This window comes from Trachinotus anak, unplaced genomic scaffold (assembly GCF_046630095.1).
Source record: "Trachinotus anak isolate AG129_WGS33_773 ecotype Australia unplaced genomic scaffold, CSIRO_AGI_Tana_v1 ptg000014l, whole genome shotgun sequence".
Classification (NCBI taxonomy): Eukaryota; Metazoa; Chordata; class Actinopteri; order Carangiformes; family Carangidae; genus Trachinotus; species Trachinotus anak.
Genome location: NW_027273865.1, coordinates 3,691,363 through 3,714,663, shown reverse-complemented (window position 1 = coordinate 3,714,663; position 23,301 = coordinate 3,691,363). Strand labels below are relative to the sequence as shown.

Here is a 23,301-nt window from a genome sequence, read left to right as displayed (position 1 = left end):
CTATACAGGACAAAGGATGTTCCAGATGGGTATCAGAAATACTAACAGATGTATTAGCTGCAAGAATAATACACCAGATAACTATCTGCGTGCTTTTTGGCACAGCAATTTCTGGCAAAGGATTTGTGAAGACCGATTGACGCACCTTGGACATCCCATCCCTGTCTCCCCCTCACTTTGCCTGCTTGGTGACCTCACTAACATTAATATGGACACAAACAAATCTTGCATGCTTCTCACAGTCCTAACCATGGTGAAGTAAACAATCCTCCTGAACTGGAAGTCAGGGGCGTGGGGGCCCTTGGGCTCTGTCTGTGCTGCTGCACTGGTGTGGGTGGGTCTTGGGGCTGAGGCCTGGGGAGGGCGCTCGCATCTGGGGGGGACTGTGACTGCCCGTGCCTGCTGTGGTGCTTTGGGGCAGTTGTGCCCCCGGGTCTGGGGGGATGCTGGGGGGGTGGGGTGTGCGGGTCGACCTGCTTGGCTGGACCGGCTCCATGTTCGTCGGTGGGTCTGGATGTCCCATCCTGGGCAACTGACTGTGCCCCTCCGGGTGGGGAGCTAGGCCATGCTGCGATGGTTAGGGGCCACGATGGGTGATCAGGGCATTTCTGGGATGCTCTGGGCCCTACCGACGAATTTGGGGGATTGGGTTTAGGGCTGGGCGGGGGGCCTGCTGTTCTCCATCCCCCCGGGCTTGGCTTCTCGGCAGGGGGGTGGGGGGCTCTGTCCGCCCTCCTTCCCCCATTCGTATGTGACAGGAAGAGTATCCCACACTCCTCCTTCGCAGAGTAAATCTGCCCCAACAACATAAGGCATCCAGACCACTCATACTGCTTGCCAATGACATTGGGACAGAACACAAAAAAAAAAAAGAAAAAGAAAAAAGTCACTTAGGTTAAATTTTTTTGAAGTTGGAAAACTTTAAGGCTCACAATAAAAAGGGGTTGTTGGAAATGCGGATTCATTAATAAATAGGCAATAGGCAATGCTTAAAGGTAAAATGTTTAGGTTGAAATGCAACAAAATATTGATAATGATACTGAGCTGAGAGTAATGAAAAATATTGATTTATTTACAAGAACGTGAAGAAACAAATCATGTAATTACGAGAAGGCAGTGAAAGTGTTTATTGTATATTTTTCTTATTTATTATCTCTTTTTTTTAAAAAGATTTTTTTGGGGGCATTTTTGCCTTTATTCGACAGGACAGTAGAGAGTGACAGGAAGGGGCAGAGAAAGGGGAAAGGGGCTGGTCGGGAGTCGAACTGGCATTTTTTTCTATTCAAAGGTTTTCACCCAATGACTAACAAAAAAAATGACCTGTGACTTATGGAACGGGGCCTGAATGAACTGAACTGTTAACGTGATGTGCTGAAACTTCTAAAATAAAAGGAAGAAAAAAGGGGAAAGTTTGTCATTGAGTGGAATCCAGTAGGTGGGTGGATCAGTCCCTTTCAAGTGGGGAAGCTGCACACATTTGAAAGATGATGATATGATATGATATATGTGATAACCAAATTAAAAATGCACGATTTTCTTGCCCTGTTCAACTGCCTCCTATTTCCTCCCCATCTCCCTCCGAACAGAAGACTTTTTATTTTTTTTAAACTGTAGTTCAATACATTTGTCATTCAGAGGAAAGAGGGAAACTTCATTTTTAAATATACATATTATCTGTAAACCATATTTTTTACAGCTACCATGTTGCATTTTGCCTTTAACAAAAATTGAATGAGTAAATATTACAACTGTAGTAACTTCAAAAAATAAATTTTTATTCATAACAAAGTTTTTATGTCTTTGTTTTGCTTCACCAATACAGCTGTCAGAGGCCACTGTCAGAGGGTGGGAAATATCAGGCAGCAAGTGAACAATCAGTTCTTGAGGTTGATGTGTTGGAAGCAGGAGGATGTGAATGACTTTGACAGGAGCCAAATTTACTGTAGCACTAAAGGCAGATGTAGAGGGGTGTTTCCAGTACGCAGTGGTCAGAACCTAAAGTGGTCCAAGGAAGGACAGCCAGTACACTCTCTGGACTCACCAGTCCTTACTGGAACTATGAACATTTACAGAGTCTGTGCACAGCAACGCAACCAGCAGGGTTCTCCCCAGGGGGAGTGTCATCAAACTGTGAGGTTCGCTTGCCATGTTTTTTTTTAAATATCAAACATGATGAGGCCACCCGTATAAATAATGAGGAGTGAATAAAATTGCTAATATCTCAAAAACTGTGTAGGCCACAGGACTGATGAAATACAGTATATTGTTACGGATGTAACAGTTACTGATGTTTTGTGATTTTTCATGATCACATATAAACTATATGTGGATTTTACTTCAGCTACAAGCAGTGAATATCAAATCTAGTTGAATATAGTGCTCTATTATATGTATTGTATACGTTTTTAATGTTACTACTTCTTGCATCTTTGTATGATTTATTTTCAACTTTTTTTAAGCACAACGTTTCTCATTTTTTAAACAAACTTCAAAAACAAAATCGACATTTTTCCACTCAAATATCCAAAGATTCAAACCAATCTTTAGATATTAATTTTTTAATCTTATTTTCACATTTATAACCCACATTAGATGCTATTGTCAAAGCTTTGATTTTTCAGATTTGAAACATGTTACTGAGGTAGATAAAATAAACTATTTGGGTTTCAGTATTAGTACATTACATTTTACAGAAAAAAAGACTAACATATGATGCAGATTTTTGTCAAATTTAGTCCATACAGTACAAGGTTGAAGAGCGGCTGGCAAGTGATGAAGTATAATGATAAAACAATGCGCAGCATAATGGGAGCAGTGCTCATATCAAACCTGCTCTGTAACATTTCAAAGAAACAACCAAAAGAAAAATTGAGCAGAGAAGCAAGGTGAGGTGTGCAGGTACTGGCAGCTTTCTTTCTGGTCTGCTTAGAACCAGAGAAACACACTTTAAGGATCTTTATATAAGTGTAAAGGATTATTATTGTGAGACCAATTAATACAGTGAAAGTGTAAACGAGACCATAGACATTATTGACTGTTGTGTCAGAGCAGGACAATTTCACAACAGAGTAGTTGTCACAGTATATTCTGTCAATGATGTTCCCACACAGCTGCAGAGAAGCGTTCAATGATTTGCAACAATTGCAAGAAGAGGAAATAACCATGTTAGAGTGATCAACAGGGCTACCTTTTTAAATGTCGTGTGTGTTATACTGTAGAGGATAACAAATGGCGAGGTATCTGTCATAAGACATCACTGCAAAATAATAAAATTGTACATTTACATAAATGTACAAACAAAAAATCTGCAGGAAGCAACAAGAGAAATAAACAGTGTGAATGTCAGAGAGGATCTGAACCAGTAGGAATGGAAACAACCCTGTACTACCATACAGTTCATTTGCAAACAGGCTGCACAGAAACAGGTACATGGGTTCATGTAAGCTCCTGTTCACACAGATAACCATGATCAGCAAAACATTGCCACGGACTATAAAAACATTTAAAGACAAAATAATGATAAAATACAAGTACTGAAAAATTCCAGGGTCAATGTAGGCAGCCAGGGTGAAATATGAAAACTTAGAGAGTTGATCATGATCGTTTTTGTTCCCAACACAATTTCCCTCTGTACAGGTTACAGGTCCCAACACAATTTCCCTCTGAACACAGTTATGACATTGAGTGAATCCCAGCATTCACCTGCTTTCCTGCTGCAGTCACAGTGAGTCCTGACCAACTGAGCTGAAACTACTTCTGCTTTAAGCTGTTTAACTCAGGGACACCCACCCTCAATTATCGGAGAGGTCAAAAAGACAAACAAACAAACAAAAAAAGTCTGTGTGTAGCCTTGAAAGGCAAGTGATGTTTTTTGTTTTGGTTTTTTTTGTAAACAAATTTTGACCACAAGAGGTTGACATTTTAAAGTCATAACAAAAAAAAAAAAAACAAAACAAAAAAAAAGATGGATGTCAAGATGGCCGAGGAACAGCCAAAGAGGAGAAGATCAGAAGAAAAAGAAGTGCTGTGATCAGGTGAAGAGCCATGTTACCATGAGGCTTTCCAGTGATGTGGCAGTGCACTTCACACTTGCCCACTGCTGCGGCAGCCAACCACAATTTGTCGTAATGGACAGCCCAACTAAGGTGGAGAGACCTCAGAGAGTTGAAAGGCACGATGGCAGATGCGGCCTTTGCTCTATTTCTGCATGACGAGTGTTTATTATGGGTCAGAATTATGACCCATAATAAACCACACAAGAAGGAGAAAACAGTATGGTAAACAGTCAGTAAAGAGTATTTTTATTAATTATATTTTCACAACATGGTGTGAAAATCAGTGAAGTCAGCAGTGTGTAGCATGAGTGAGGAGCCTAAGTGTGGGTGTTATAAGGTGCAGAACTAACATAAGGACTGAACTAAGGTAACTCAATCCAAACCCATACTGTGGTGTGCCTGCAGAGAGAGAGCAGAAAGAGAGCATGGTTAGTCTGCAGCCAGGACTTGGTGCTCCCATGACGGATTAGAGCAGACACACTGCCTGTGCGTCATGGCTGCATAGCACAATCTAGAAGTTTGGTGTCTCACCTATTTTTCACATGTGACACGCACGTCTTGCAGCAAAAAACAGACAGAGAAAAGACCTGTTGATGTCATTTTGACATCATACCATCAGCATTACACAAAACTGACACTATAGTCACTCTGTCTAGGCTGAATCTGAACATGTCATGGACATGAAAAAATATAAATGTATTTTTTTAATCCATTTCAGCACCTGCATGTTCAATTCAATTCGAATCAATTCAATTTTATTTGAACAGCGCCAAATCATAATATACATTATCTCAAGGCTCTTTACAGGGTCAGGTCGAGACCTTACTTTGTTACAGAGAAAAACCCACAAAGAGCAGCACTCAGCGAGAGGGGCAAGGAAAAACTCCCTTTGACAGGAAGAAACTTCCAACAGAACTGGGCTCAGGGTTGGGGGCTCAGGGTTGGGTTTAAGAGGAGAAAGAGGGGGTGGGGGAGGAGAGAGAGAGAGAGAGAGAGAGAGAGAGAGAGAGAGAGAGAGAGAGAGAGAGAGAGAGAGAGAGCAGGAACAGCTGTATAGGTAATGGTGTTATCAATAATAATGACAGATAACAGTGGTTAATAGTAATGATGAGTAGTGGTGGATCTGGATCCTGCTGCTCCAAAGGCAGAGATACCTGCAGAATGAGGACTTTATCAAAGAGGACAGTTTTAAGCCTGATCTTAAAGGTAGAGAGGGTGTCTGCCTCCCGAACCCACACTGGGAGCTGGTTCCACAGGAGAGGAGCCTGATAGCTGAAGGCTCTGCCCCCCATTCTGTTCTTACAAACTCTGGCAACCACAAGTAGACCTGCATTTAGAGAGCGAAATGTCCTATTGGTGAAAGAGGGAACTATAAGCTCTTTAAGGTGCCTGACCATTAATGGCTTTGTAGGTGAGGAGGAGGATTTTAAATTCTATCCTGGATTTTACAGGGAGCCAATGCAGAGAAGCTAACACAGGAGAGATGTGATTTCGTTTCCTAGTTCCTGTCAGTACTCTTGCTGCAGCATTTTGGATCAGTTGGATTCTTTTTACTGAATTTTTGGGACATCCTGACAATAAAGAATTACAGTAATCCAGTCTTGAGGTAACAAATGCATGAACTAGCTTTTCAGCATTCTTTAGACACAGAATAGGTCTGATTTTTGCAATGTTGCGCAGGTGGAAGAAGGCTGTCTTAGAGACTTGCTTTATATGTGAAGTAAAGGACAACCTGGTCAAATGTCCTTAAGGCACACCTGAAGCTTGCATAACTGCATAACAATTAAAATGTATCTGGTGCTTCCTAATAATATTTCCAAGAGGAAGCATATATAGAGTGAAAAGTAATGTGGCATGTGGAGACAGTGGTGTTTCTAAGACATTATCTGTCAAAAATAAATCAGAAATTAATCAAAAATTAAGAGAAATCCAACATTCAAGTATCCTGCAAAATCTGTGTAAACAGATGGAGCTGGCAGGAACAGCGACAGAGCAGACACACAGCCCATATAAACACACACGTTGTAGCTCTCGTCACGACACACACACGGTTCTGTTCTTACTGGCATTTATTTTTGTTTCTTCTTCATCGTTCATGTCGTTATGCCTTTTGCATTTATTCCCTTATGCCTTGTGCATTCATGCCATCATACCGTGAGAACTGTTAATACAAATATGCAAATATATCAGCTCACAACAAAGATTGTACACGAAGTAAATAAAATCATAAATGTTGCGTTGTGTAAACATAAACAAAATGCATCACTAACAGAAAGAAAAATACCTTGTTAGCCGCTGGTCACGAAGAGAGGTTCTTGACACGCTTTCGGCCATGCTTAGCAGTCTAGCATCACAGTGCTGCATTGATTAAGTCATGCCGTGGCGGCACACAAGTAATAAACATTGGTTCCGGGCTGAAACACAACAGCACCGATAGAAACAAACTTATTAAATACCTGGACCTGTTGGATCGTGAAGATGTTCGACACTCAGTGGCCTACTGTTGATTATAGCCATTGTTTCATATAGAAATGTCCTCAAAGTTGTAGTGTCGAGTCTGCTTGCAGATTTGTCGAGCATGACTGTCAGGATGCTTCGAATCGTTCGGATTTGATGTTCCCAAATGCCGCCCATATGACTCGCTGATGGAACATTCATTACAAATTCACAGCCAATCTTTCTTTGCTGTTCTTGATCCATTCCCTTTAGTAGCTCAGAAAACACTCTCCTGGCACCTACAAAATTTGTTCCCTGATCACATCTCAGTTGACGCACAGGTCCTCTGATGGATATGAATGTTCTTAGTGCGTTCATGAAAGCATCTGTTGTTAAGTCATCTGGTAACTCTATATGCACTGCTCTGCAGCACAAACAGGTAAATAACAATCCATATCGTTTTAACTCTTTTCTTCCTTCCTTTACAATGAAAGGGCCAAAACAATCAAGACCACAATAAGTGAAAGGAGATGTCTCAGTTCTCTCTTCTGGCAGATCTGCCATTAGCTGAACCTCAGTCGTCCTTCTGTATCTCCTACATGTTACACATCTGTAAATGTGTGAGGAAACCACGTTTCCACATCCTATTATCCATATCCCATTTGCACGCAACTCGTTCATTGTCATACCTCTTCCTTGGTGAAAGACCCACTCGTGATAATGCTTGACACAGGAGATTTCTTTGGAAGTATTGCAGGGGGCGTCACGTCATGGTGTAAAGCTGCTTTGGACAGGCGTCCTCCCACCCTGAGAATGTTGTTTTCACCTAAGAAAGCATTCAACTGATGTAACTTGTTGTGGTTGCTCAGGGGGTATTCTTTCTGGAGCTTTAATTTTTGTATATTTTCAGCGAAAGCTTCTTCTTGCACCAACCTGATAATAAAGATTTCTGCTTCTCTTCGTTCTTCAAGATTTGTTGCTTCATTTGTTCTTGGCTGAAAGCCTTTAAACTCTCTGATGAATCTCTTAAGCCTAGCAACAGCTTTCACAGCCTCAGAGAATTTAGTGAGACGATTCACCACTGATCTTTCTTCTTTTGTTTTTACTGCCTGAACATAAGATTTGTGAAGCTCAGGATCAGTGGTTTCGATTGCTCCCACCATCTCCTCTTGAGGTGGAAGATGCTGCTGCCACAGAAAGTCCGGTCCTCGCAGCCAATTAGACTCTTTCAGCTGAACCCCACTTAGTCCCCTTGAGGCGCAATCGGCTGGGTTATTTTCAGAGCTAACATGTCGCCACTGTTCAGGGTTAGTGTTGGATCTTATGCGCTGAATCCGGTTAGCAACGAATGTGTGAAATCTCTTAGCGTCGTTGTTCACATAACCAAGAACCACCTTTGAGTCAGTCCAGTAATACTCTTGCAGATCCTTTATCTCAAGCTCACTTTGTCTCTGCATAGCTCCTGAAGGATCTGTTTGCCAACTAGAATGAAAGGAGCTACAAACCCTAAAGGGTCATAAACAGATGCAACAGTCGAGAGAACCCCTCTTCTTGTCAGTGGGTTCTCCTTCACCACAACCCTGAACTGAAATTCATCTACTTCAACACACCACTGAACCCCAAGTACTCGCTCAATATGAGGTTCTCCGAGGGCCATGTCTAGATCTTTAGTTTGCACACATTCTTCAGGTGGTATTGTTATTGGATACCAATTTGTGCAGCCGAAGATTTCCTGTTCTGCACAAAGCTCTTGACTCCTCAATCAGGTGTGTGGCTTCAGCTGGTGAGTTTACACTTATTAAGCCATCATCTACATTAAAGCTTTGTTGTATGAACTTGATGGACTCTTCACTGAACTTTCCAAGACCCTGAGATGCCAGAAGTTTAAATCCGAAGTTGGAGCAACCAGGGGATGAAGCTGCCCCAAAAAGGTGCACCTTCATTCAGTACACTGAGGGTTTGGAATCCAGATCACCGTTGTCCCACCAGAGGTACCTCGGGTAGTCTTGATGTTCCTTTGCCACATGAAACTGGTGAAACATCCTCTCTACGTCACACATTACGGCTATTGGCTCTTTTCTGAATCTGCATAGGACGTGTTAGTGTGTTAGTTAGATCTGGTCCAGTTAAGAGATTATCATTTAGAGAGGTGTCTTTAAAGCGAGCTGAACAGTCGAAAACCACACGGATTTTCCCGGGTTTATGGGGATGATAAACTCCGTGGTGCGGAATGTACCAGGCCGGTTGGTTCTCAAGTTCAGCTTGTGGAACTTTCTCAGCATCTCCTCGAGTGATTATGTCATTCATGAAATGGACATAATCCTGTAATACTGTTCATTCTTCCTTAGCCGTCGTTCCAAAGCGGAGAGTCTGTGAACCGCACACAGTTTGTTGTCTGGAAGATCAGGTTTGTCTGTCTTGAAAGGAAGTGGGAGTTCAAAGTGGCCATCTTCCTTCTGCCTGATACCTTCCTTCACTTTGGACAAAAAGAGAAAGTCTTCGTGTGAAACCAGTATGTCATCTGTGATGTGTTGTGTGAAATCAGATTGAAGGGCCCTGTTGGATTGATTTCCTTGACATGAGTTTTGCATACAAAGTGCACTTCTCTTCTTAATGCTAATGAAGGTTGTGTGATTGGTGTCACTTGATGCACTATGACACTGTGGCTTATTCCTATTGCATCACTGCAATCGCTTGTTGCACTAAAGCAACCGATGATGCTCCAGCCAAGATCTGTGCGCTGAGCATAGGGATAGTTTTCTTCACCAGACAGGATCTCCCTAGGAAGTAGGGCTTGCTGACAGTTATAACCAATTAGAAGGCCTACTTTACAGTCTAATGGTGGTGGGATTTTGTCTACTAGTTGTTCTAAGTGAGGCCACCTTTGAGCTGTCTGGGAAGTTGGAATATGCTCCCTGTCTGCTGGAATGAACTCTCTTGTGAAAAGTGATGGCAGTGGGATTCTTTTGTCTAGGTTATATCCTCTAACCTGCAAGTTTGTCAGTTTTTGACAAGGTATGTCTGTTGACCTGTTAGACATCGTAGACAGCCGCAACCAAACATTCTCCTTCCTTGTGTCAAGGTCATGAGCTACTTCATCCAGAATGAAAGTTGTATCGCTCTGTGTGTCTAGTAGAGCATAAACCAGAATTTCTTGATCAGGCTGAGTTATGGAGTTATGGAAACCCAGACCGGCACAATTGAGGATGTCTGTGTGCTTAGGCCTGCTTGCATGACTCTATTGAAACTGTTTCTTTGGTGACTGCTTTGTCCTTTAAGTTGTTGTCTCCCTTTGGAGATGCGAATGTTTGACGTACTGAAAACTTGTCAACATGTAAACATGTTGGATGTTTTTTCTGACATCTCTCACATGTACTTCTGTTGTCACAGCTTCTTGAGTGATGACCTGTCTTCAAGCACCCGAAGCAAAGCTTTTCTGTCTGCACAAACTTGACACAATCTTGAACTGTCTTTTCACAGAACTTCCTACAGTTGGCAAGGACATGTCCTGTTCTTTTGCAGAAGTCACACAATGGAATATTGTGTTGTGCTGTGTTTGTGGACAGTGTCTTTGCTTGAATAGTTTGACCACGGTGTTGCCTTTGTGTTTCACCATCTATCCTCTTGACTGCTTGAATGGATGAGATGGGATCACAAGCAAGATCTGCTTCCTTTGACAGGAAGTCAACCAACTCTTTGAATGATGGGTATCTGGCATTTGCTAGTTTGCTTTCCATCACCTTGCGGTCCCAACTAGTCTGCAAATTCTCTTAACTCAGAGCCATCTTTGGAGCTTATTTTTGGCCATCCATGCAACTTATCTCTGAAGGACTTCCCTATTATGAATGGGTCTCCAAAGCGTTTTTCCAAAAGTTGCCAGGCTGAGTCATATGCTTCCTCTGTGCCTAGTAGGAAAAATCCTTCCACAGCCTTCTTTGCAGCGCCACCTAGATACTGTCTTAGGTAATACAATTTTTCGTTCTTGGGAATGTTTTTCTTGTCAATTAATGTTACAAATGACAGTCGCCAATCATTAAACTTCAAAGGATCTCCAGTAAAGACTGCAGGCTCTGGTGTTGGGAGACGACTAGCACTGATAGCTTCTGCTAGTGCACTGATCAAAGTAACGTCGGAGCTATTCTGCACTTGTAACATGTGTGGTTGAGTCACTGGAACCTGTGATATGGGCTGCAGGGCTGAGGAGCGAGCTTGATTTGTATTTGGTGGGAACTGGGGAACAAATGGGGGACTTGAGGCATGTAGAGCTTGAGTTATGACTGGTTGAGATTGTGGAATGAAAGGTGGACTTGAAGCATGAAGGGTTGGGGGTATGACTGGTTGAGACTGAGGAATGAATAATGGATCTTTAAATTCTACTGCTGATTCAACATCATTCAGTAGGTTAAGTGTTCCACAGTTTCCAGCTTGATCATAGACCTTTGCTTGAGCTCTTGCAGCATTAAACTTCTTTACTTCTTCTAGGTGATCAAGCTTTCTGCGCCTTTCTTGAATTGCTTGTTGTCTGGCTAGCTTCTCAGATTCAAACTGTGCCAGTCGTTCTTTATCTTCAGCCTCTAGTCTTTGTAGTTCTGTTGTTTCCTTTTCTTGTTCATCTAACACTGCTAGAATTTCTTGAGCAGCTGCAGCTTCAGCTATGGCTTCGTTTGTTTTGACTGAGAGGATATTAGAGCTAGCAAAACTATGCTTTGACCTTGATTGAGAACTTGTGGACTTTAGGATTGATCCATGATCAGGCCAAGGTTCTTCCTCTTCCTCCTCTGAATGTCCTGACAGTTGTCTTTGTACCCTGAAAATAATGTGATCTGAAAGTGATACACATGTCAACTTTACGTCGTATATCTGGTTCAGGTGATTGCACTCTGCGCAACTCAATAAGCTCCTTTAAGTCATCTTCTGAGGCTGTGTAAGACAATGTTTCCTTGCCTACTCTTGCGTGATACCTCCACTTCTTGTAGATGCCTTTGAATCAACGTTGTAAGGTCTTTAGCTTTTCTTCTTCAAGTTCCTTTCCCTTTTCTGTTAGGGTTTGAACTCTTTCACTTCTTCGTGGCTTTTCTACTTCTGCTGATTCACTTGTGGCTTCACGTTCAGCAGGTGATCCTGTATTTTTATGGCAGGCTTTAGTGCTTGTGTCAGACATTTTGAGATAACTTGAATGACTATGTGATGTATTGACTTGGATTTCTATGGGACTATGTGTTCATGCAAGGTAAGTTTAAATGTCTGAATGCAAACCATGTGAGTCTGCTTAACTCAATTTCTAAATACAAATGGCATCAAAACTGTTTTAGCATTAGCAACTTATCAAACCTAAAGTTGCTTCAAATAGAACAAGTGAAAATATTTGAACAAATATTCAAACACAAATTTCTAGGTATGAACCTTAATCAAAGAGGGAATATATAAAAAAAATGAATTATCCCACTAATGCATCGGGTATATGAAGTTTCACATAAGCAGATCCCTTTAAACTTGATTACTTCCCATAAACATAACCTATAGATTTTCACACTTTTAATTTCAACTTATAATGTCCCTTTAACCTTTGTGGTAATAAAACACAGAATACACAATTCTTAATCTTCACTTAGAATGATATCACTTTCTACCTTTAACCCTTTTGACAATCATCAACAATAACTTCACATCAGATTCATCCCAAAACATGTAGGTTAAATATAGTTTGCAAGGTAAATAGACCTGAGTCCTTGATTGCAGCTTTAATGTTGAGCCACTTCTCTCACCACTTTGACTTGAAAACAGGCGGAGCACTTGCTGGCTTTACCTTGAAAAGTTGCACTTTCGACACAGTCTAATCCCCATTGCTTCTTGTTGCTACGCCAACAATGTTTATGGGCTTCACTTCTCTGTTGCGCCGAATGCGGCGGATGCGCTAGATCTGCTGGAAGCACTGGATGCTCGTCGCGGTGTTGTTCCTTTCATCTCTCCTACCCGTGTTGAGCAGGCGAGTTCTCACTGTAGCTCTCGTCACGACACACACACGGTTGTGTTCTTACTGGCATTTATTTTTGTTTCTTCTTCATCGTTCATGTCGTTATGCCTTTTGCATTTATTCCCTTATACCTTGTGCATTCATGCCATCATGCCGTGAGAACTGTTAATACAAATATGCAAATATATCAGCTCACAACAAAGATTGTACACGAAGTAAATAAAATCATAAATGTTGCGTTGTGTAAACATAAACAAAATGCATCACTAACACAAAGAAAAATACCTTGTTAGCCGCTGGTCATGAAGAGAGGTTCTTGACACGCTTTCGGCCATGCTTAGCAGTCTAGCATCACGGTGCTGCATTGATTAAGTCATGCTGTGGCGGCACACAAGTAATAAACATTGGTTCCGGGCCGAAACACAACAGCACCGATAGAAACAAACTTATTAAATACGTTATGAAATTAATGTTTTTAACACACATGAATGTACTTATTTAACATTTTATCTAAATTATTTAACTACATGAAATTATGAACGATTATCTTAACACAGATACAACAGCACTTACACACGTTTTTCCATAGATCAGCAATGACAGTCACGACACACACACCACGTATTGAGTATGTCCCTGGCATTATATATCCTGGAATACACTGGGTGCCACAGGTGTTCCAGATCTACCAATCAGCTACCTAACAGACAGGTTACTCTCGGCCAACCAAACCAAGAGGACCCCCGGGGTTGTCACAGTCAGTATTGTTGTCTTGTTTACTAATGTTTGCAACAGCTAACTCTCACAACTGGTTAGTCTTCTCCAGGACAACTTTCTCTATCTTTAAGCAAGAAGCTGAGCTCCTGATAGCCAACCAACACCGTGCACGACACGTGTACGCCTTTGTCCTAATTTTTCAGTTGTTTCATATCAAGACACTTTGGATGCAGAACCATTAAGATAAGGTGTGTGCAAAATAATGTTCATTATGACAACGTAGACTCTTTACCACTTTAAAGGCCTTTAATCAGAGTTGTTCTAGTAGTTTCACATAGCATGCCCAACAAGATTAAATGGAAATAATGGGAGAATTAAAAACATTTAGTCTTTCAAAGATTCAAACCAGACCTTTCATTTATATATTTATATAAATCTGGTGATATTCACATTTCATAAGCACAGACAGAAGCATCACTGTCATCATTTTTTCACATATTCTCATAATATTGAAGCTGAGTATAATTAAACATTTATCATTAGTCACTCAGACACATTTGGTCTTTACAAACTGAACACGTGACACCCTCTGTTCTACAGCCTCAGTTCAGACAAAACCTTTATCAGAGACAAATGGACAAACTGGAGGCTGGAAGTTACCTCCAGAATGAACAGCTGTGTGACACATGTCTTTACAGAGACGACAGCTGGAGCACGAGGGCAGTTAATACATGGAAACCGACAACATTATATAAATTACAAACATTAAGAGTTTACAATTTACCAAAGATAACACTTTTACATGAAATGCGGATTTTGGTTATATTCAGTCCATACATCACAGGGTTAAAGAGCGGCTGACATGTGAGCCAGTATAAGGATAAAAAAATGCGCAACACAATGGGCACATGCTTCATATCCAATCTATTCTGTACAATTTCAAAGAAACAACCACAAGAAAAGTTTATGAGAGAAGCAAGGTGAGGTGTGCAGGTACTGACAGCTTTCTGTCTGGTCTGTTTACAACCAGAGAAACACACTTTCAGGATCTTCATGTAGGTGTAGAGAATTAAAATTACAAGAACAACTGTTGTAAAAGTGTAAAATATTCCATAAACATTGTTGACAGTTGTGTCAGAGCAGGCCAGTTTGACAATAGAGTAGTTGTCACAGTAAACTTTGTTAATGATGTTCCCACACAGCTGTAAGGGAACACTCAGAGATATCAAAATAAAAATCGCAAGAAAAGGGTAAAACCATGTCAGAGCGATCAGCATGGCCACCTTGTTAGAGGTCATACGTGTGTTATATTGCAGAGGACAACAGATAGCGAGGTATCTGTCATAAGACATGATGGATAAATTACTAAATTGTATACTTGCATATGTGTACACACAATAAATCTGCAGGAAACAAAAAGGCACAGAAACAGTGTGAATGTCAGACAGGATCTGAACCAGTAGGAATGGAAACAACCCTGTACTACCATACAGTTCATTTACAAACAGGCTGCACAGAAACAGGTACATGGGTTCATGTAAGCTCCTATTCATACAGATAACCACAATCAGCAAAACATTGGCACAGACTATAAAAACATATAGAGACATTATAATCATGAAATATAAGTACTGAAGAGCCCCGAGGTCAAAGTAGGCAGCGAGGGTGAAATATGAAACACGTGTAGAGTTTGTCATGATCCTCTGTCTGAAGAGTAAAACAGTTGTAATAATTATTTTACAGATTGGTTTACATTTTAATTGAAATTTTCTAAACCCCACAGATACACTGGTTCAGTATAAACTCATACACATGTACAGTCTGTCAGTCAAATCTACAGTAATCTGTTTTTAAAGTGTCACACGTCACACTGCACATGAAAATGTTCATAAAGTCCATTTGGTGTAAAGGGTGATTTGAATATTTCAGTCACTGTACAGCTTCAGTGAAGAGCTGCAAAGACATGAAACACAATATATATTAAACAGTGTGGAATAATATCAGTTTTTTGGGGGTTTTTTTGCTGATGGCAGACCAGCTGCTTTAACACATAACACACGTCAGGTTACTTAGAATAAATGAATTCCCCAAACATAGCCTTACCATTTATTCAACAATTTGTTCTGAAATAAAAACAACACACACTACGTGGATCCTAACATTCACCTGAGAGTCCCTCCTCACTGAGCTCAAACTCTGCATCTGCTGCTTTTAACCTTTCACGTCAGGTAACGCCCACAACAGCAGACTGACATGGGGCTGGGATGAGGGTCAGCATCTCCATGCCTGAGAACATGGTTCTCATCTGGAAACAGTTGGTTGCTCTCATTGTGTTGGAATGGGGTTTCTGGCCCAAGTGAATGAGTTCAAGTATTTCTGGGTCTGGTTCATGAGTGAGCAGCAGCAGAAAATGGATGGATGGACGGATGGATGGATGGTCCTTCATGTGCCACCAAAACAGTTCCCACCTGCCAAACCATGGACTCTATGAGACATCAGAGGATGCCCAGTTGCATGTGCCCCGTCCTGCAGATGTTTGATGGGATTGAGGAATTTGGAGGCCAGGTCAACACCCTGAAATCTTTTTGAAATTTCTGCAGTGTGGTGGAGAGCATTACCCAGCTGAAAGAGGCAAATGTAATCTGGTTGTATCATTGCCATGGAGTGGTGTGTGACAGTGTTCAGGTAGGTGGCACATGTCAAATTGACGTCCACATGGATGCCTGGACCCAGTGTTTTGCAGCAGAACGTCTCAGGGCATCACGCTCCCACCATTCACATTTACCACCAAGTATTAATAAATTTATAAACCCTACTGTGTAGAGCATGTTTGAGCATAAAAACTTTATATGCCTACCCTTATTTGTGAAGAACTGATCCTCCTCCAACTCCTCCAGTTCTTACTCCTCATGTGCATCTACCTGAGCTTCAGTCTCTCAGTCTCTGGCAGGTTGATGGCTAAAAACATGCAAAAGCACATAAGCACAGACAAATAGTTAATCTATGTAAGAATTAGCAGGCAACAAGCAGCAGGACCTGTTCACAAAATGTAGCAAACTTATTACCTCATGTTAGCATCAGTAGACGTCTCCACCAGACAGATACAAAGACTTATCTACAACTTTTCTTCACTTGTACGACCTCACAGATACAGCAGTATTCAGGACTACCACACGATAACATAAAAGTTAACATTACAGTTTTAAAGACATATAAGTACCCTGAACATTTTATTAAGTTACATTAATGCAGCACAGGACACAAACACAGTCCTCTTAAACTGGGTTTCATGTGTCAGAAATACAAAACAAACGTCGTTGACTTAAGTTAATTAAATGTATATTTTTAGCCGGCTTATAGCCTCACATTCTGTGGTTAACTCAGGTTACTGGCCCAGTGAGACCAGTTACTGTTAGCATAGCTAACAAGTTATCAGCTAGTTTTGTTAGCAAAGTGCATCTGTGATTCATAAACTCTGACACTAACTGTGATGGTAACTGTCTTGCGTTCGCTGGTTAAAACACGTATTAAAAACGCAATAACGTTAAGGGAGCTTCATACACATTGAAATAGTAGGACATTCAGAAAATAAACATTAACTTACCTAAACTGGATGTCAGGATCCCTCCACTCTTTTAGTCCTGAGGAACAAGCCATAATCACGGTGGACTGAAAACTAATTAAAAGTAAATAACTAACAGCTAAACTGTCCTCCTCAACCTAAAAATAACTAGAAAATAACTGCCAGGGATGTCAATCATACAGGCACGCCCCCAAATCTTTAAGAACTGATATCAAATTAATTATAGAACAATTTTCCGATGGACAATTAGAACAATGATCAGGAGGAATGAATTTAGACAATGACACCAAAATGAGCTGTGGAAAAAATTTATTGACTGAGTATTTAATGAGATAAGTTGCAGTTTAAGGCATTTCAGCATTGGCTTCACTTTTCAGACCTGGCGCTTACGTATATTTTTATATAAAGTCTATGGGTCTGATGCACTGTATGATAATGAAAGTTATTCATTTAAGTTTAGTCTTCTTTATTTTGCCCTCTGCAGACCAAACTGTAATGTGCAAGTGTCACTAATAACAAGGTCAGATCAGCTGCTGTGGGCGTCCTCTCTCAGGCAAAGTTTTAAAGAAGTTGAGTTTCAGCTTAGTCACAGTATCACAAAAGCAGAACAGGCTAAGGATTAAATGTAGGGTAAGGATCATACACTGTAGACTGCATACTGTTTATGTGTGTGATCGAAATCACAATTTAAGGTTGTATACTGTTACAAATTTGTGGAGAATGTAGAAAATGATCAGAGTTAGTTCATCCAGTGAACTATATTAATGACTGAACCATCATGAAAAACTCCTCACAGTTTTCATATTTCACTCTTGCTGCCTACTTTTACCCTGGACATTTTAAATATGTGTTTTTCATTATCATCTTGTCTTTGTATCTTCTAATTATCTGTGCAAATTTTTTGCTAATAGTAGTTATCTGTATGAATAGGAGCTTACATGAACCCATGTACCTGTTTCTGTGCAGCCTGTTTGTAAATGAACTGTATGGTAGTACAGGGTTGTTTCCATTCCTACTGGTTCAGATCCTCTCTGACATTCACACTGTTTCTGCTACTTTCTGTTTCCTGCAGATTTATTGTGTTCATTCTTATGGCGGTGTAGAATATTTAAACTTAGCTGTCATGTCTTATGACAGATACCTCGCTATCTGTTACCCTCTACAATATAACACACGTATGACATTTAACAAGGTGGCCATGCTTATTGCTGCAACATGGTTATATTGTATTCTTACGTGTGGTATCATGATTTCTTTGAGTTCACCTTTGCAGCTGTGTGGAAACATCATTGACAAAGTTTATTGTGACAATTATTCTGTTGTCAAGCTGGCCTGCTCTGACACCAGTGTCATTAACATTTATGGACTCATTGCCACTTTTGGCACAATCATTTGTCCATTAATTTTGATTGTTTACACCTACATGAAGATTCTTAAAGTGTGTTTTTCTGGTTGTCAACAGACCAGACAGAAAGCTGTCAGTACCTGCACACCTCACCTTGCTTCTCTGCTCAACTTTTCTTTTGGGGCCAGCTTTGAAATATTACAGAGCAGGTTTAATATGAACAATGTACCAAATATGGTGAGAATATTTTTATCATTATATTGGCTTACATGCCAGCCTCTCTTCAATCCTTTAATGTATGGCTTGAATATGTCTAAAATCCGTGTCATATGTAAAAACCTGGTCTTTGCTGGAATGTAGACTGCTCAGGTAAACAGGTGTCCAACATATTTTAGTGTTTCCAACAGGCTGAAAATCTGTCTGTGGTGGTTTAGTGTCTGATATTTACAGACCAGAAGTGAACCTATGAAGTCATATTAGATGAATGATTTCACCATGACATGATGTCTCAACCAAACAACTTTAACTGCATTTCCAAGCAAATTGTAATCTACCATTTATTATATCTACATAATAATTATTATTATAGAAAGAGGTGCTATCTCTTAAACGTTAGAAATTATAATAATGGTACATAAATAAACCCCGAAGCAAAAGGTTCCTACAGTCTTTAGTTCAATCTTACAAAACAAAATTACTCTCAGACTCAGTCACCTGAGTCCTTCACATCAAACTTACCTTTTCAAATCTGCTGACATCACCTGTAATGTCATGTGTTGCCCTTTTTAATAGTATTTGTAATAATGGGAATAAGGAAATAATGCAACTTTACACTGAATAACATATACTCATTGTCATTGTATTTCCTTTGGTTTGCACATTAAAAGCAGTTTTTTTCCTAAATATAAATATGTTGCATCATTAGAATTTCCTTGTATGTTGGTGTGAAACCCGTTCATTAATTATGTTGTGGAAAACATGTTGAAACAACTTTTTCTTTCTGATGTAGATGCTTTCATAGCACTATGAGTTTAGCAATTGCTAAGGATGTATAATAAAACTAGCCATCTTGCATTCTTCCATATCACTCCAAATATCTTATCGATACCTCTTGTTTAGTAAAGTTCATCAATGTAATTTCACATTTTCCAGAACAACTACAGCTGAAATTTGTGATGTAATTAACATTGCTGATGAGATATACAGTAAGTGAGATATATGTTGTTAAAGTGAAATGTAGTTTAAGCTGTGTAGCAAGCTTAGTTGTGAGAAGACTCATTTTTCATAAATCTGGCTCATAAAATCATTGGTTAGGCTAATATATGATTAGAGGAAAAAGAAGCAATAAATCAATAAATATAACCCTTTCCTTAAAATTGTCCTTAAAAATTTAACAATCTTGGTGATGAGAAAAGCCAGATTATTTGATGAAAATGTAGCATCCTGTTTTCTTTCTATGTCATATAAATTTAAATCTAAATTTGTGTCCTTTACGTTGTGTACCTTGTCTTCAGACTGCTGAGTCTTGACCTCTGTAGTTTTTGAATAGTTAAGACTAATGTTATCAGAGAGGAGTGAAGGAAGACACAACTAATTTTTTTTTTGCTAAACAGTGTCTTTCTTTAGTGGCTCACACTTGCTTGTAACTGGGGCACTGTCAGTTGGTGCTGCATGGACTGTGGAGGTACACCCTCATGATGGCAGCATTACATAACTTCCCTGACACTCAAAGCCACTTAATGATCAGTCACAATCTTTCCAGATAGAGCCATTAGAACTGTGCCCAAATAGCCAAATGACCCAAATGAGGCCAAGGCCTCATGCGTCAGACCCTTGGTGGTTTGTTGTACTGGTGAGTCAAGCTTTCCAAATAGGGAACTACCACCATTCCCCCTTGAGTTTCACTGGTAACAGCAATGGTAAGAGTTAGGAGGGTCACTGATTATTTGGCTGGGAGATCTTGAGTCAGCTTGATTGACTATGATTTTGCCACAGCACTTTTTTAAAATTGCTATATGATCCTACCCCTAATTCTACATCACTCAAGAGGATTTTGGTTGGTTGAGGACACTACAGATATACAGGGATGTTGTGAAAGTGCCCCCAACCAACTCAGTGCATGCAAAGATTAATTACATATCATGAGAGCTTTCCTAGTTAAATTCATCAGTGTTACAAACATCAGAAAGGAGGAGTTCAAAATAATCACCATAATGCAACCACACTATTGACAAAAGCAAAGCTTAATCCCTCCACCTCCATCACTGATGTCTTGCACTAGCTAAACGGCAAGCAGCTGAGATGAAAATCAGGTTAATGGTATCACAGCATCAGACAAAAGCTAAAGGCCTAGGAAGGTCTAAGAAAAAGATGGTATCTTGTGGTTCTCTACAGACTATCAGTGCCTAAAGACCGTCACCAGGAGATACTTCCAGCTCCCTCGACCAACTACGGTGTTGGTGCAGTAGACTCTTTTTATATAGGGCTTTGGCATCCATCCATTTTTGTCTGCTTAAGGGTTGTGGTGGCAGCAGGCTAAGCAAGGCAAGCCAAGAGATCTTCCTCTTCTGCCACATCCTCCGGCAAAATGATCCATGGCCTGACAGAAAATGTATCCCTCCAACATACTCTGGGTGTCCCTGGGTTCTACTGCCAGATTGACATGCCCGGAAAACCTCCAGAGGTGAGTGCCTTGAAAGCATCCTTATTAGATGCCAAACTAGCTCAAGTAATTCATTTCGACACAATGAAGCAGTGGTTCTCCTAGAGTTACTAAAGTTCCTTTCAGATGCCCTTGATCTCACTATTTCTCTGAGGCTGAACCCAGACAACTTAGGAAGAAAACTCTTTTTGGCTGCTTGTATTGGATATCTCATTCTTTTGCACTACCCAACAATCATGACCATCATAACACAAGGTGTCTGCATTACTGCTGACAATGTGCCTGTCATTACTTTTACTCCTTCAGTTGGGGCAGCAACACAATCCAACCCAGAGTGAGAAATCCACTGTTTTCCAGCAGAGTACCATGACTTCAGGCTTGGAGGGTGTTACGGCCTGTTACGGACTGAGTTGGTAGGTAGAAGAGACACAAGCCGATAGTTGGCCAAAAAAAAAAAAAAAATTTTTTCACACAAACCCAAAAGAAGAATAACAAAGGTGCTCAAAAATATCTCTGGGCCCATAAAGAGGTCAACATAACAGAATTAAACTTAAGCACTACATAACAAAACTAAACCACACAACCTGACCCACCTAACTGAGACAAAGGACACACACATTCTGTGCACGTATATATAGTGGGTGATCAAAAACCACTAGACACAAAAAGGGGTAACCAAGGTCATATACTCTAAATAATAACCAAATCAAATCAAGACAAATCAAAACATGTCAGGAGTGCTTCCAACTTAACATTAACTAACGTCATCTTTTTGTCTCTGAACCTGGCCCTCTGCAGCAGCTCCAGGAGCCGGTAAGCTCAAGAAAGACTGAATTAATTTACTGAAAAATAAAATGACTGAGATTAATGAAAATATAACAAAAATTTACATAAAGTTAACTGAAAGTGTGTACACCAAACAGAATCCTCCTGTCAAAATCTGTTAATAAAAATATAAATGTTATTAAATAAAACCTGTGTCTGATTATTATTTAAATATGTATTTAAAGTGCAAAAAAACAATATTAATTAAATCTAGTAAAGAGTTACTACCGTTACTGCTGATTCATTGTGAGGCTGCTGCAGCCATCACACGGCCCTAGTTCTTTTTTTGTTGCATCCCTCTCCTGCTCCAGGTGTCACCACTCCTCCAGTGGAGTACTGAAAGGTGCGCAGCTGCTTCCCATCTCAATCAGTGGGAGGTATAAATGTGGAGACAGGAAGCCCAGTCGGTGCCAGTGGGCCAACAAATGTTGGCATATGTGGCTGCGGAAGCTCTGCTGTCTTACTCGCTCTGTGGAGGGAGGGTCTTTGATTACTGCCTGACTGTTGTAATTTTCAGTTGTAGTGCCTTTTTATTATGCATTTTGTGATGGTTTTGCAGGTATTGACTGGTTTTCTTGAGTTTTTCCCTAGCTTTGTTTTTATTGCGCTCTGTTAACCAATAAAGTATTTGCACTATGGTTCAATATTTCCTTGCTTTTTTTTTCTGGGAAACTAATTGTTACTCGTGAGAGAGGGGATGACTCCCTGAACTAAGTTTCACTATCTAAGAGTGCACTTGGGCAGCTCACAACAGACTGTAAACTTGCTGGAATCAAAGGCCATATCACCTGACATCTGTACCTTTGATAGTGTAGAGAAGATCCTGTCCAAAGTCCTTTGTGGATGTGGATACCCAATGTGCAGCCACTGTTTTTATATGTACTCTACCCAGAAAGGCCCCAGTTGTCCCTCCCATGCCTCCATATAACCAGGGGTGCACATAACTGGTACGCATACGCAGCGAGAAGGGGAAATGCGTAACATCACGTGTCGTTACGGCGCCAAAAAGGTGCTTAATGTCTTTTGTTTTTTCGACATGGCTTCGTGTAGACAAGATCTCTGATGTCGGTAACCGTCAGGTACGCAAAGGCGCCGTAACGACGCACGTGATGTTACACATTTCTCATTTTCGCCGCGCATACATACTTGTGTACCAGTTATGTGCACCCCTGCATACAACGGTTAACAAGTGGGTGTCTGTGTTGGTGTCATTTGCTTTCCTCACAGCTCCCAGTCAAACCTAAACTTAAATAATTTGTACTGGTCTATACTGTGTTATGTTGTAACATGTAGTTCAGTTGTCAGCAGCATAAGCCAGACAGGTCCCTATGGTGCAGATGAAATCTAAGGTGTAAAGTATTGTGTGGAATAGCTGCAGCTCCCTGCAGTGTCCCGGTGCTGCTGGCATTACTATGGGTTTTTCACATCGCAGGTGAAGCTGGATGATGTATGTAATTCACTGCTCATTTAATTGTTAGTCTGTAGTGCCTCCCCAAATCAATTCCTTTTCTGCCTCCTTCCAAAACACACTGAGAATCAGAATTGAAATGAATTCATAAAGGAAGGTCCCTGAGGAGCAAAAATAAAGTAGCCTAGAAAGCTATTTCAACGACAACAAAACTTCCTCTTTCCTGTGCAGATTTGTCCGTAGTGCCCACCAGTGTTGGAGACAGTGTTGTTCTCACAGTAAAGGATATTAAAGGA

General features: G+C 40.5%; 2 protein-coding genes and 1 pseudogene across 3 annotated transcripts; 1 reads left to right on the top strand and 2 right to left on the bottom strand.

Annotated features, from left to right (window-relative positions):
* Positions 1 to 537: 537 nt before the first annotated feature.
* Positions 538 to 5,000, bottom strand: LOC139631968 (olfactory receptor 5F1-like; annotated as a pseudogene).
* A 1,192-nt stretch (positions 5,001 to 6,192) lies between these two features.
* On the bottom strand, positions 6,193 to 21,924 carry LOC139632068 (olfactory receptor 11A1-like). Of its 2 annotated transcripts, none has more exons than XR_011693496.1 (2): positions 12,751 to 16,659; positions 6,193 to 12,627 (listed from the first exon to the last, which is right to left on the bottom strand). XR_011693496.1 is itself a non-coding variant. In XM_071496810.1 (2 exons), the coding sequence occupies exon 2, from the start codon at positions 14,877 to 14,879 to the stop codon at positions 13,956 to 13,958; it is 924 nt and encodes a 307-aa protein (XP_071352911.1). In that variant the 5' UTR covers positions 14,880 to 16,140; positions 21,826 to 21,924; the 3' UTR covers positions 6,193 to 13,955. The 2 variants fall into 2 exon arrangements, 1 of the variants encoding a protein (XP_071352911.1); XM_071496810.1 differs by adding an exon at positions 21,826 to 21,924 and having other exon boundaries at positions 6,193 to 16,140.
* Positions 16,830 to 18,470, top strand: LOC139632066 (olfactory receptor 4B13-like). Its single transcript, XM_071496808.1, has one exon. It carries the CDS (start codon positions 17,544 to 17,546, stop codon positions 18,468 to 18,470), a length of 927 nt encoding a protein of 308 aa, XP_071352909.1. The 5' UTR covers positions 16,830 to 17,543.
* Positions 21,925 to 23,301: the final 1,377 nt, after the last annotated feature.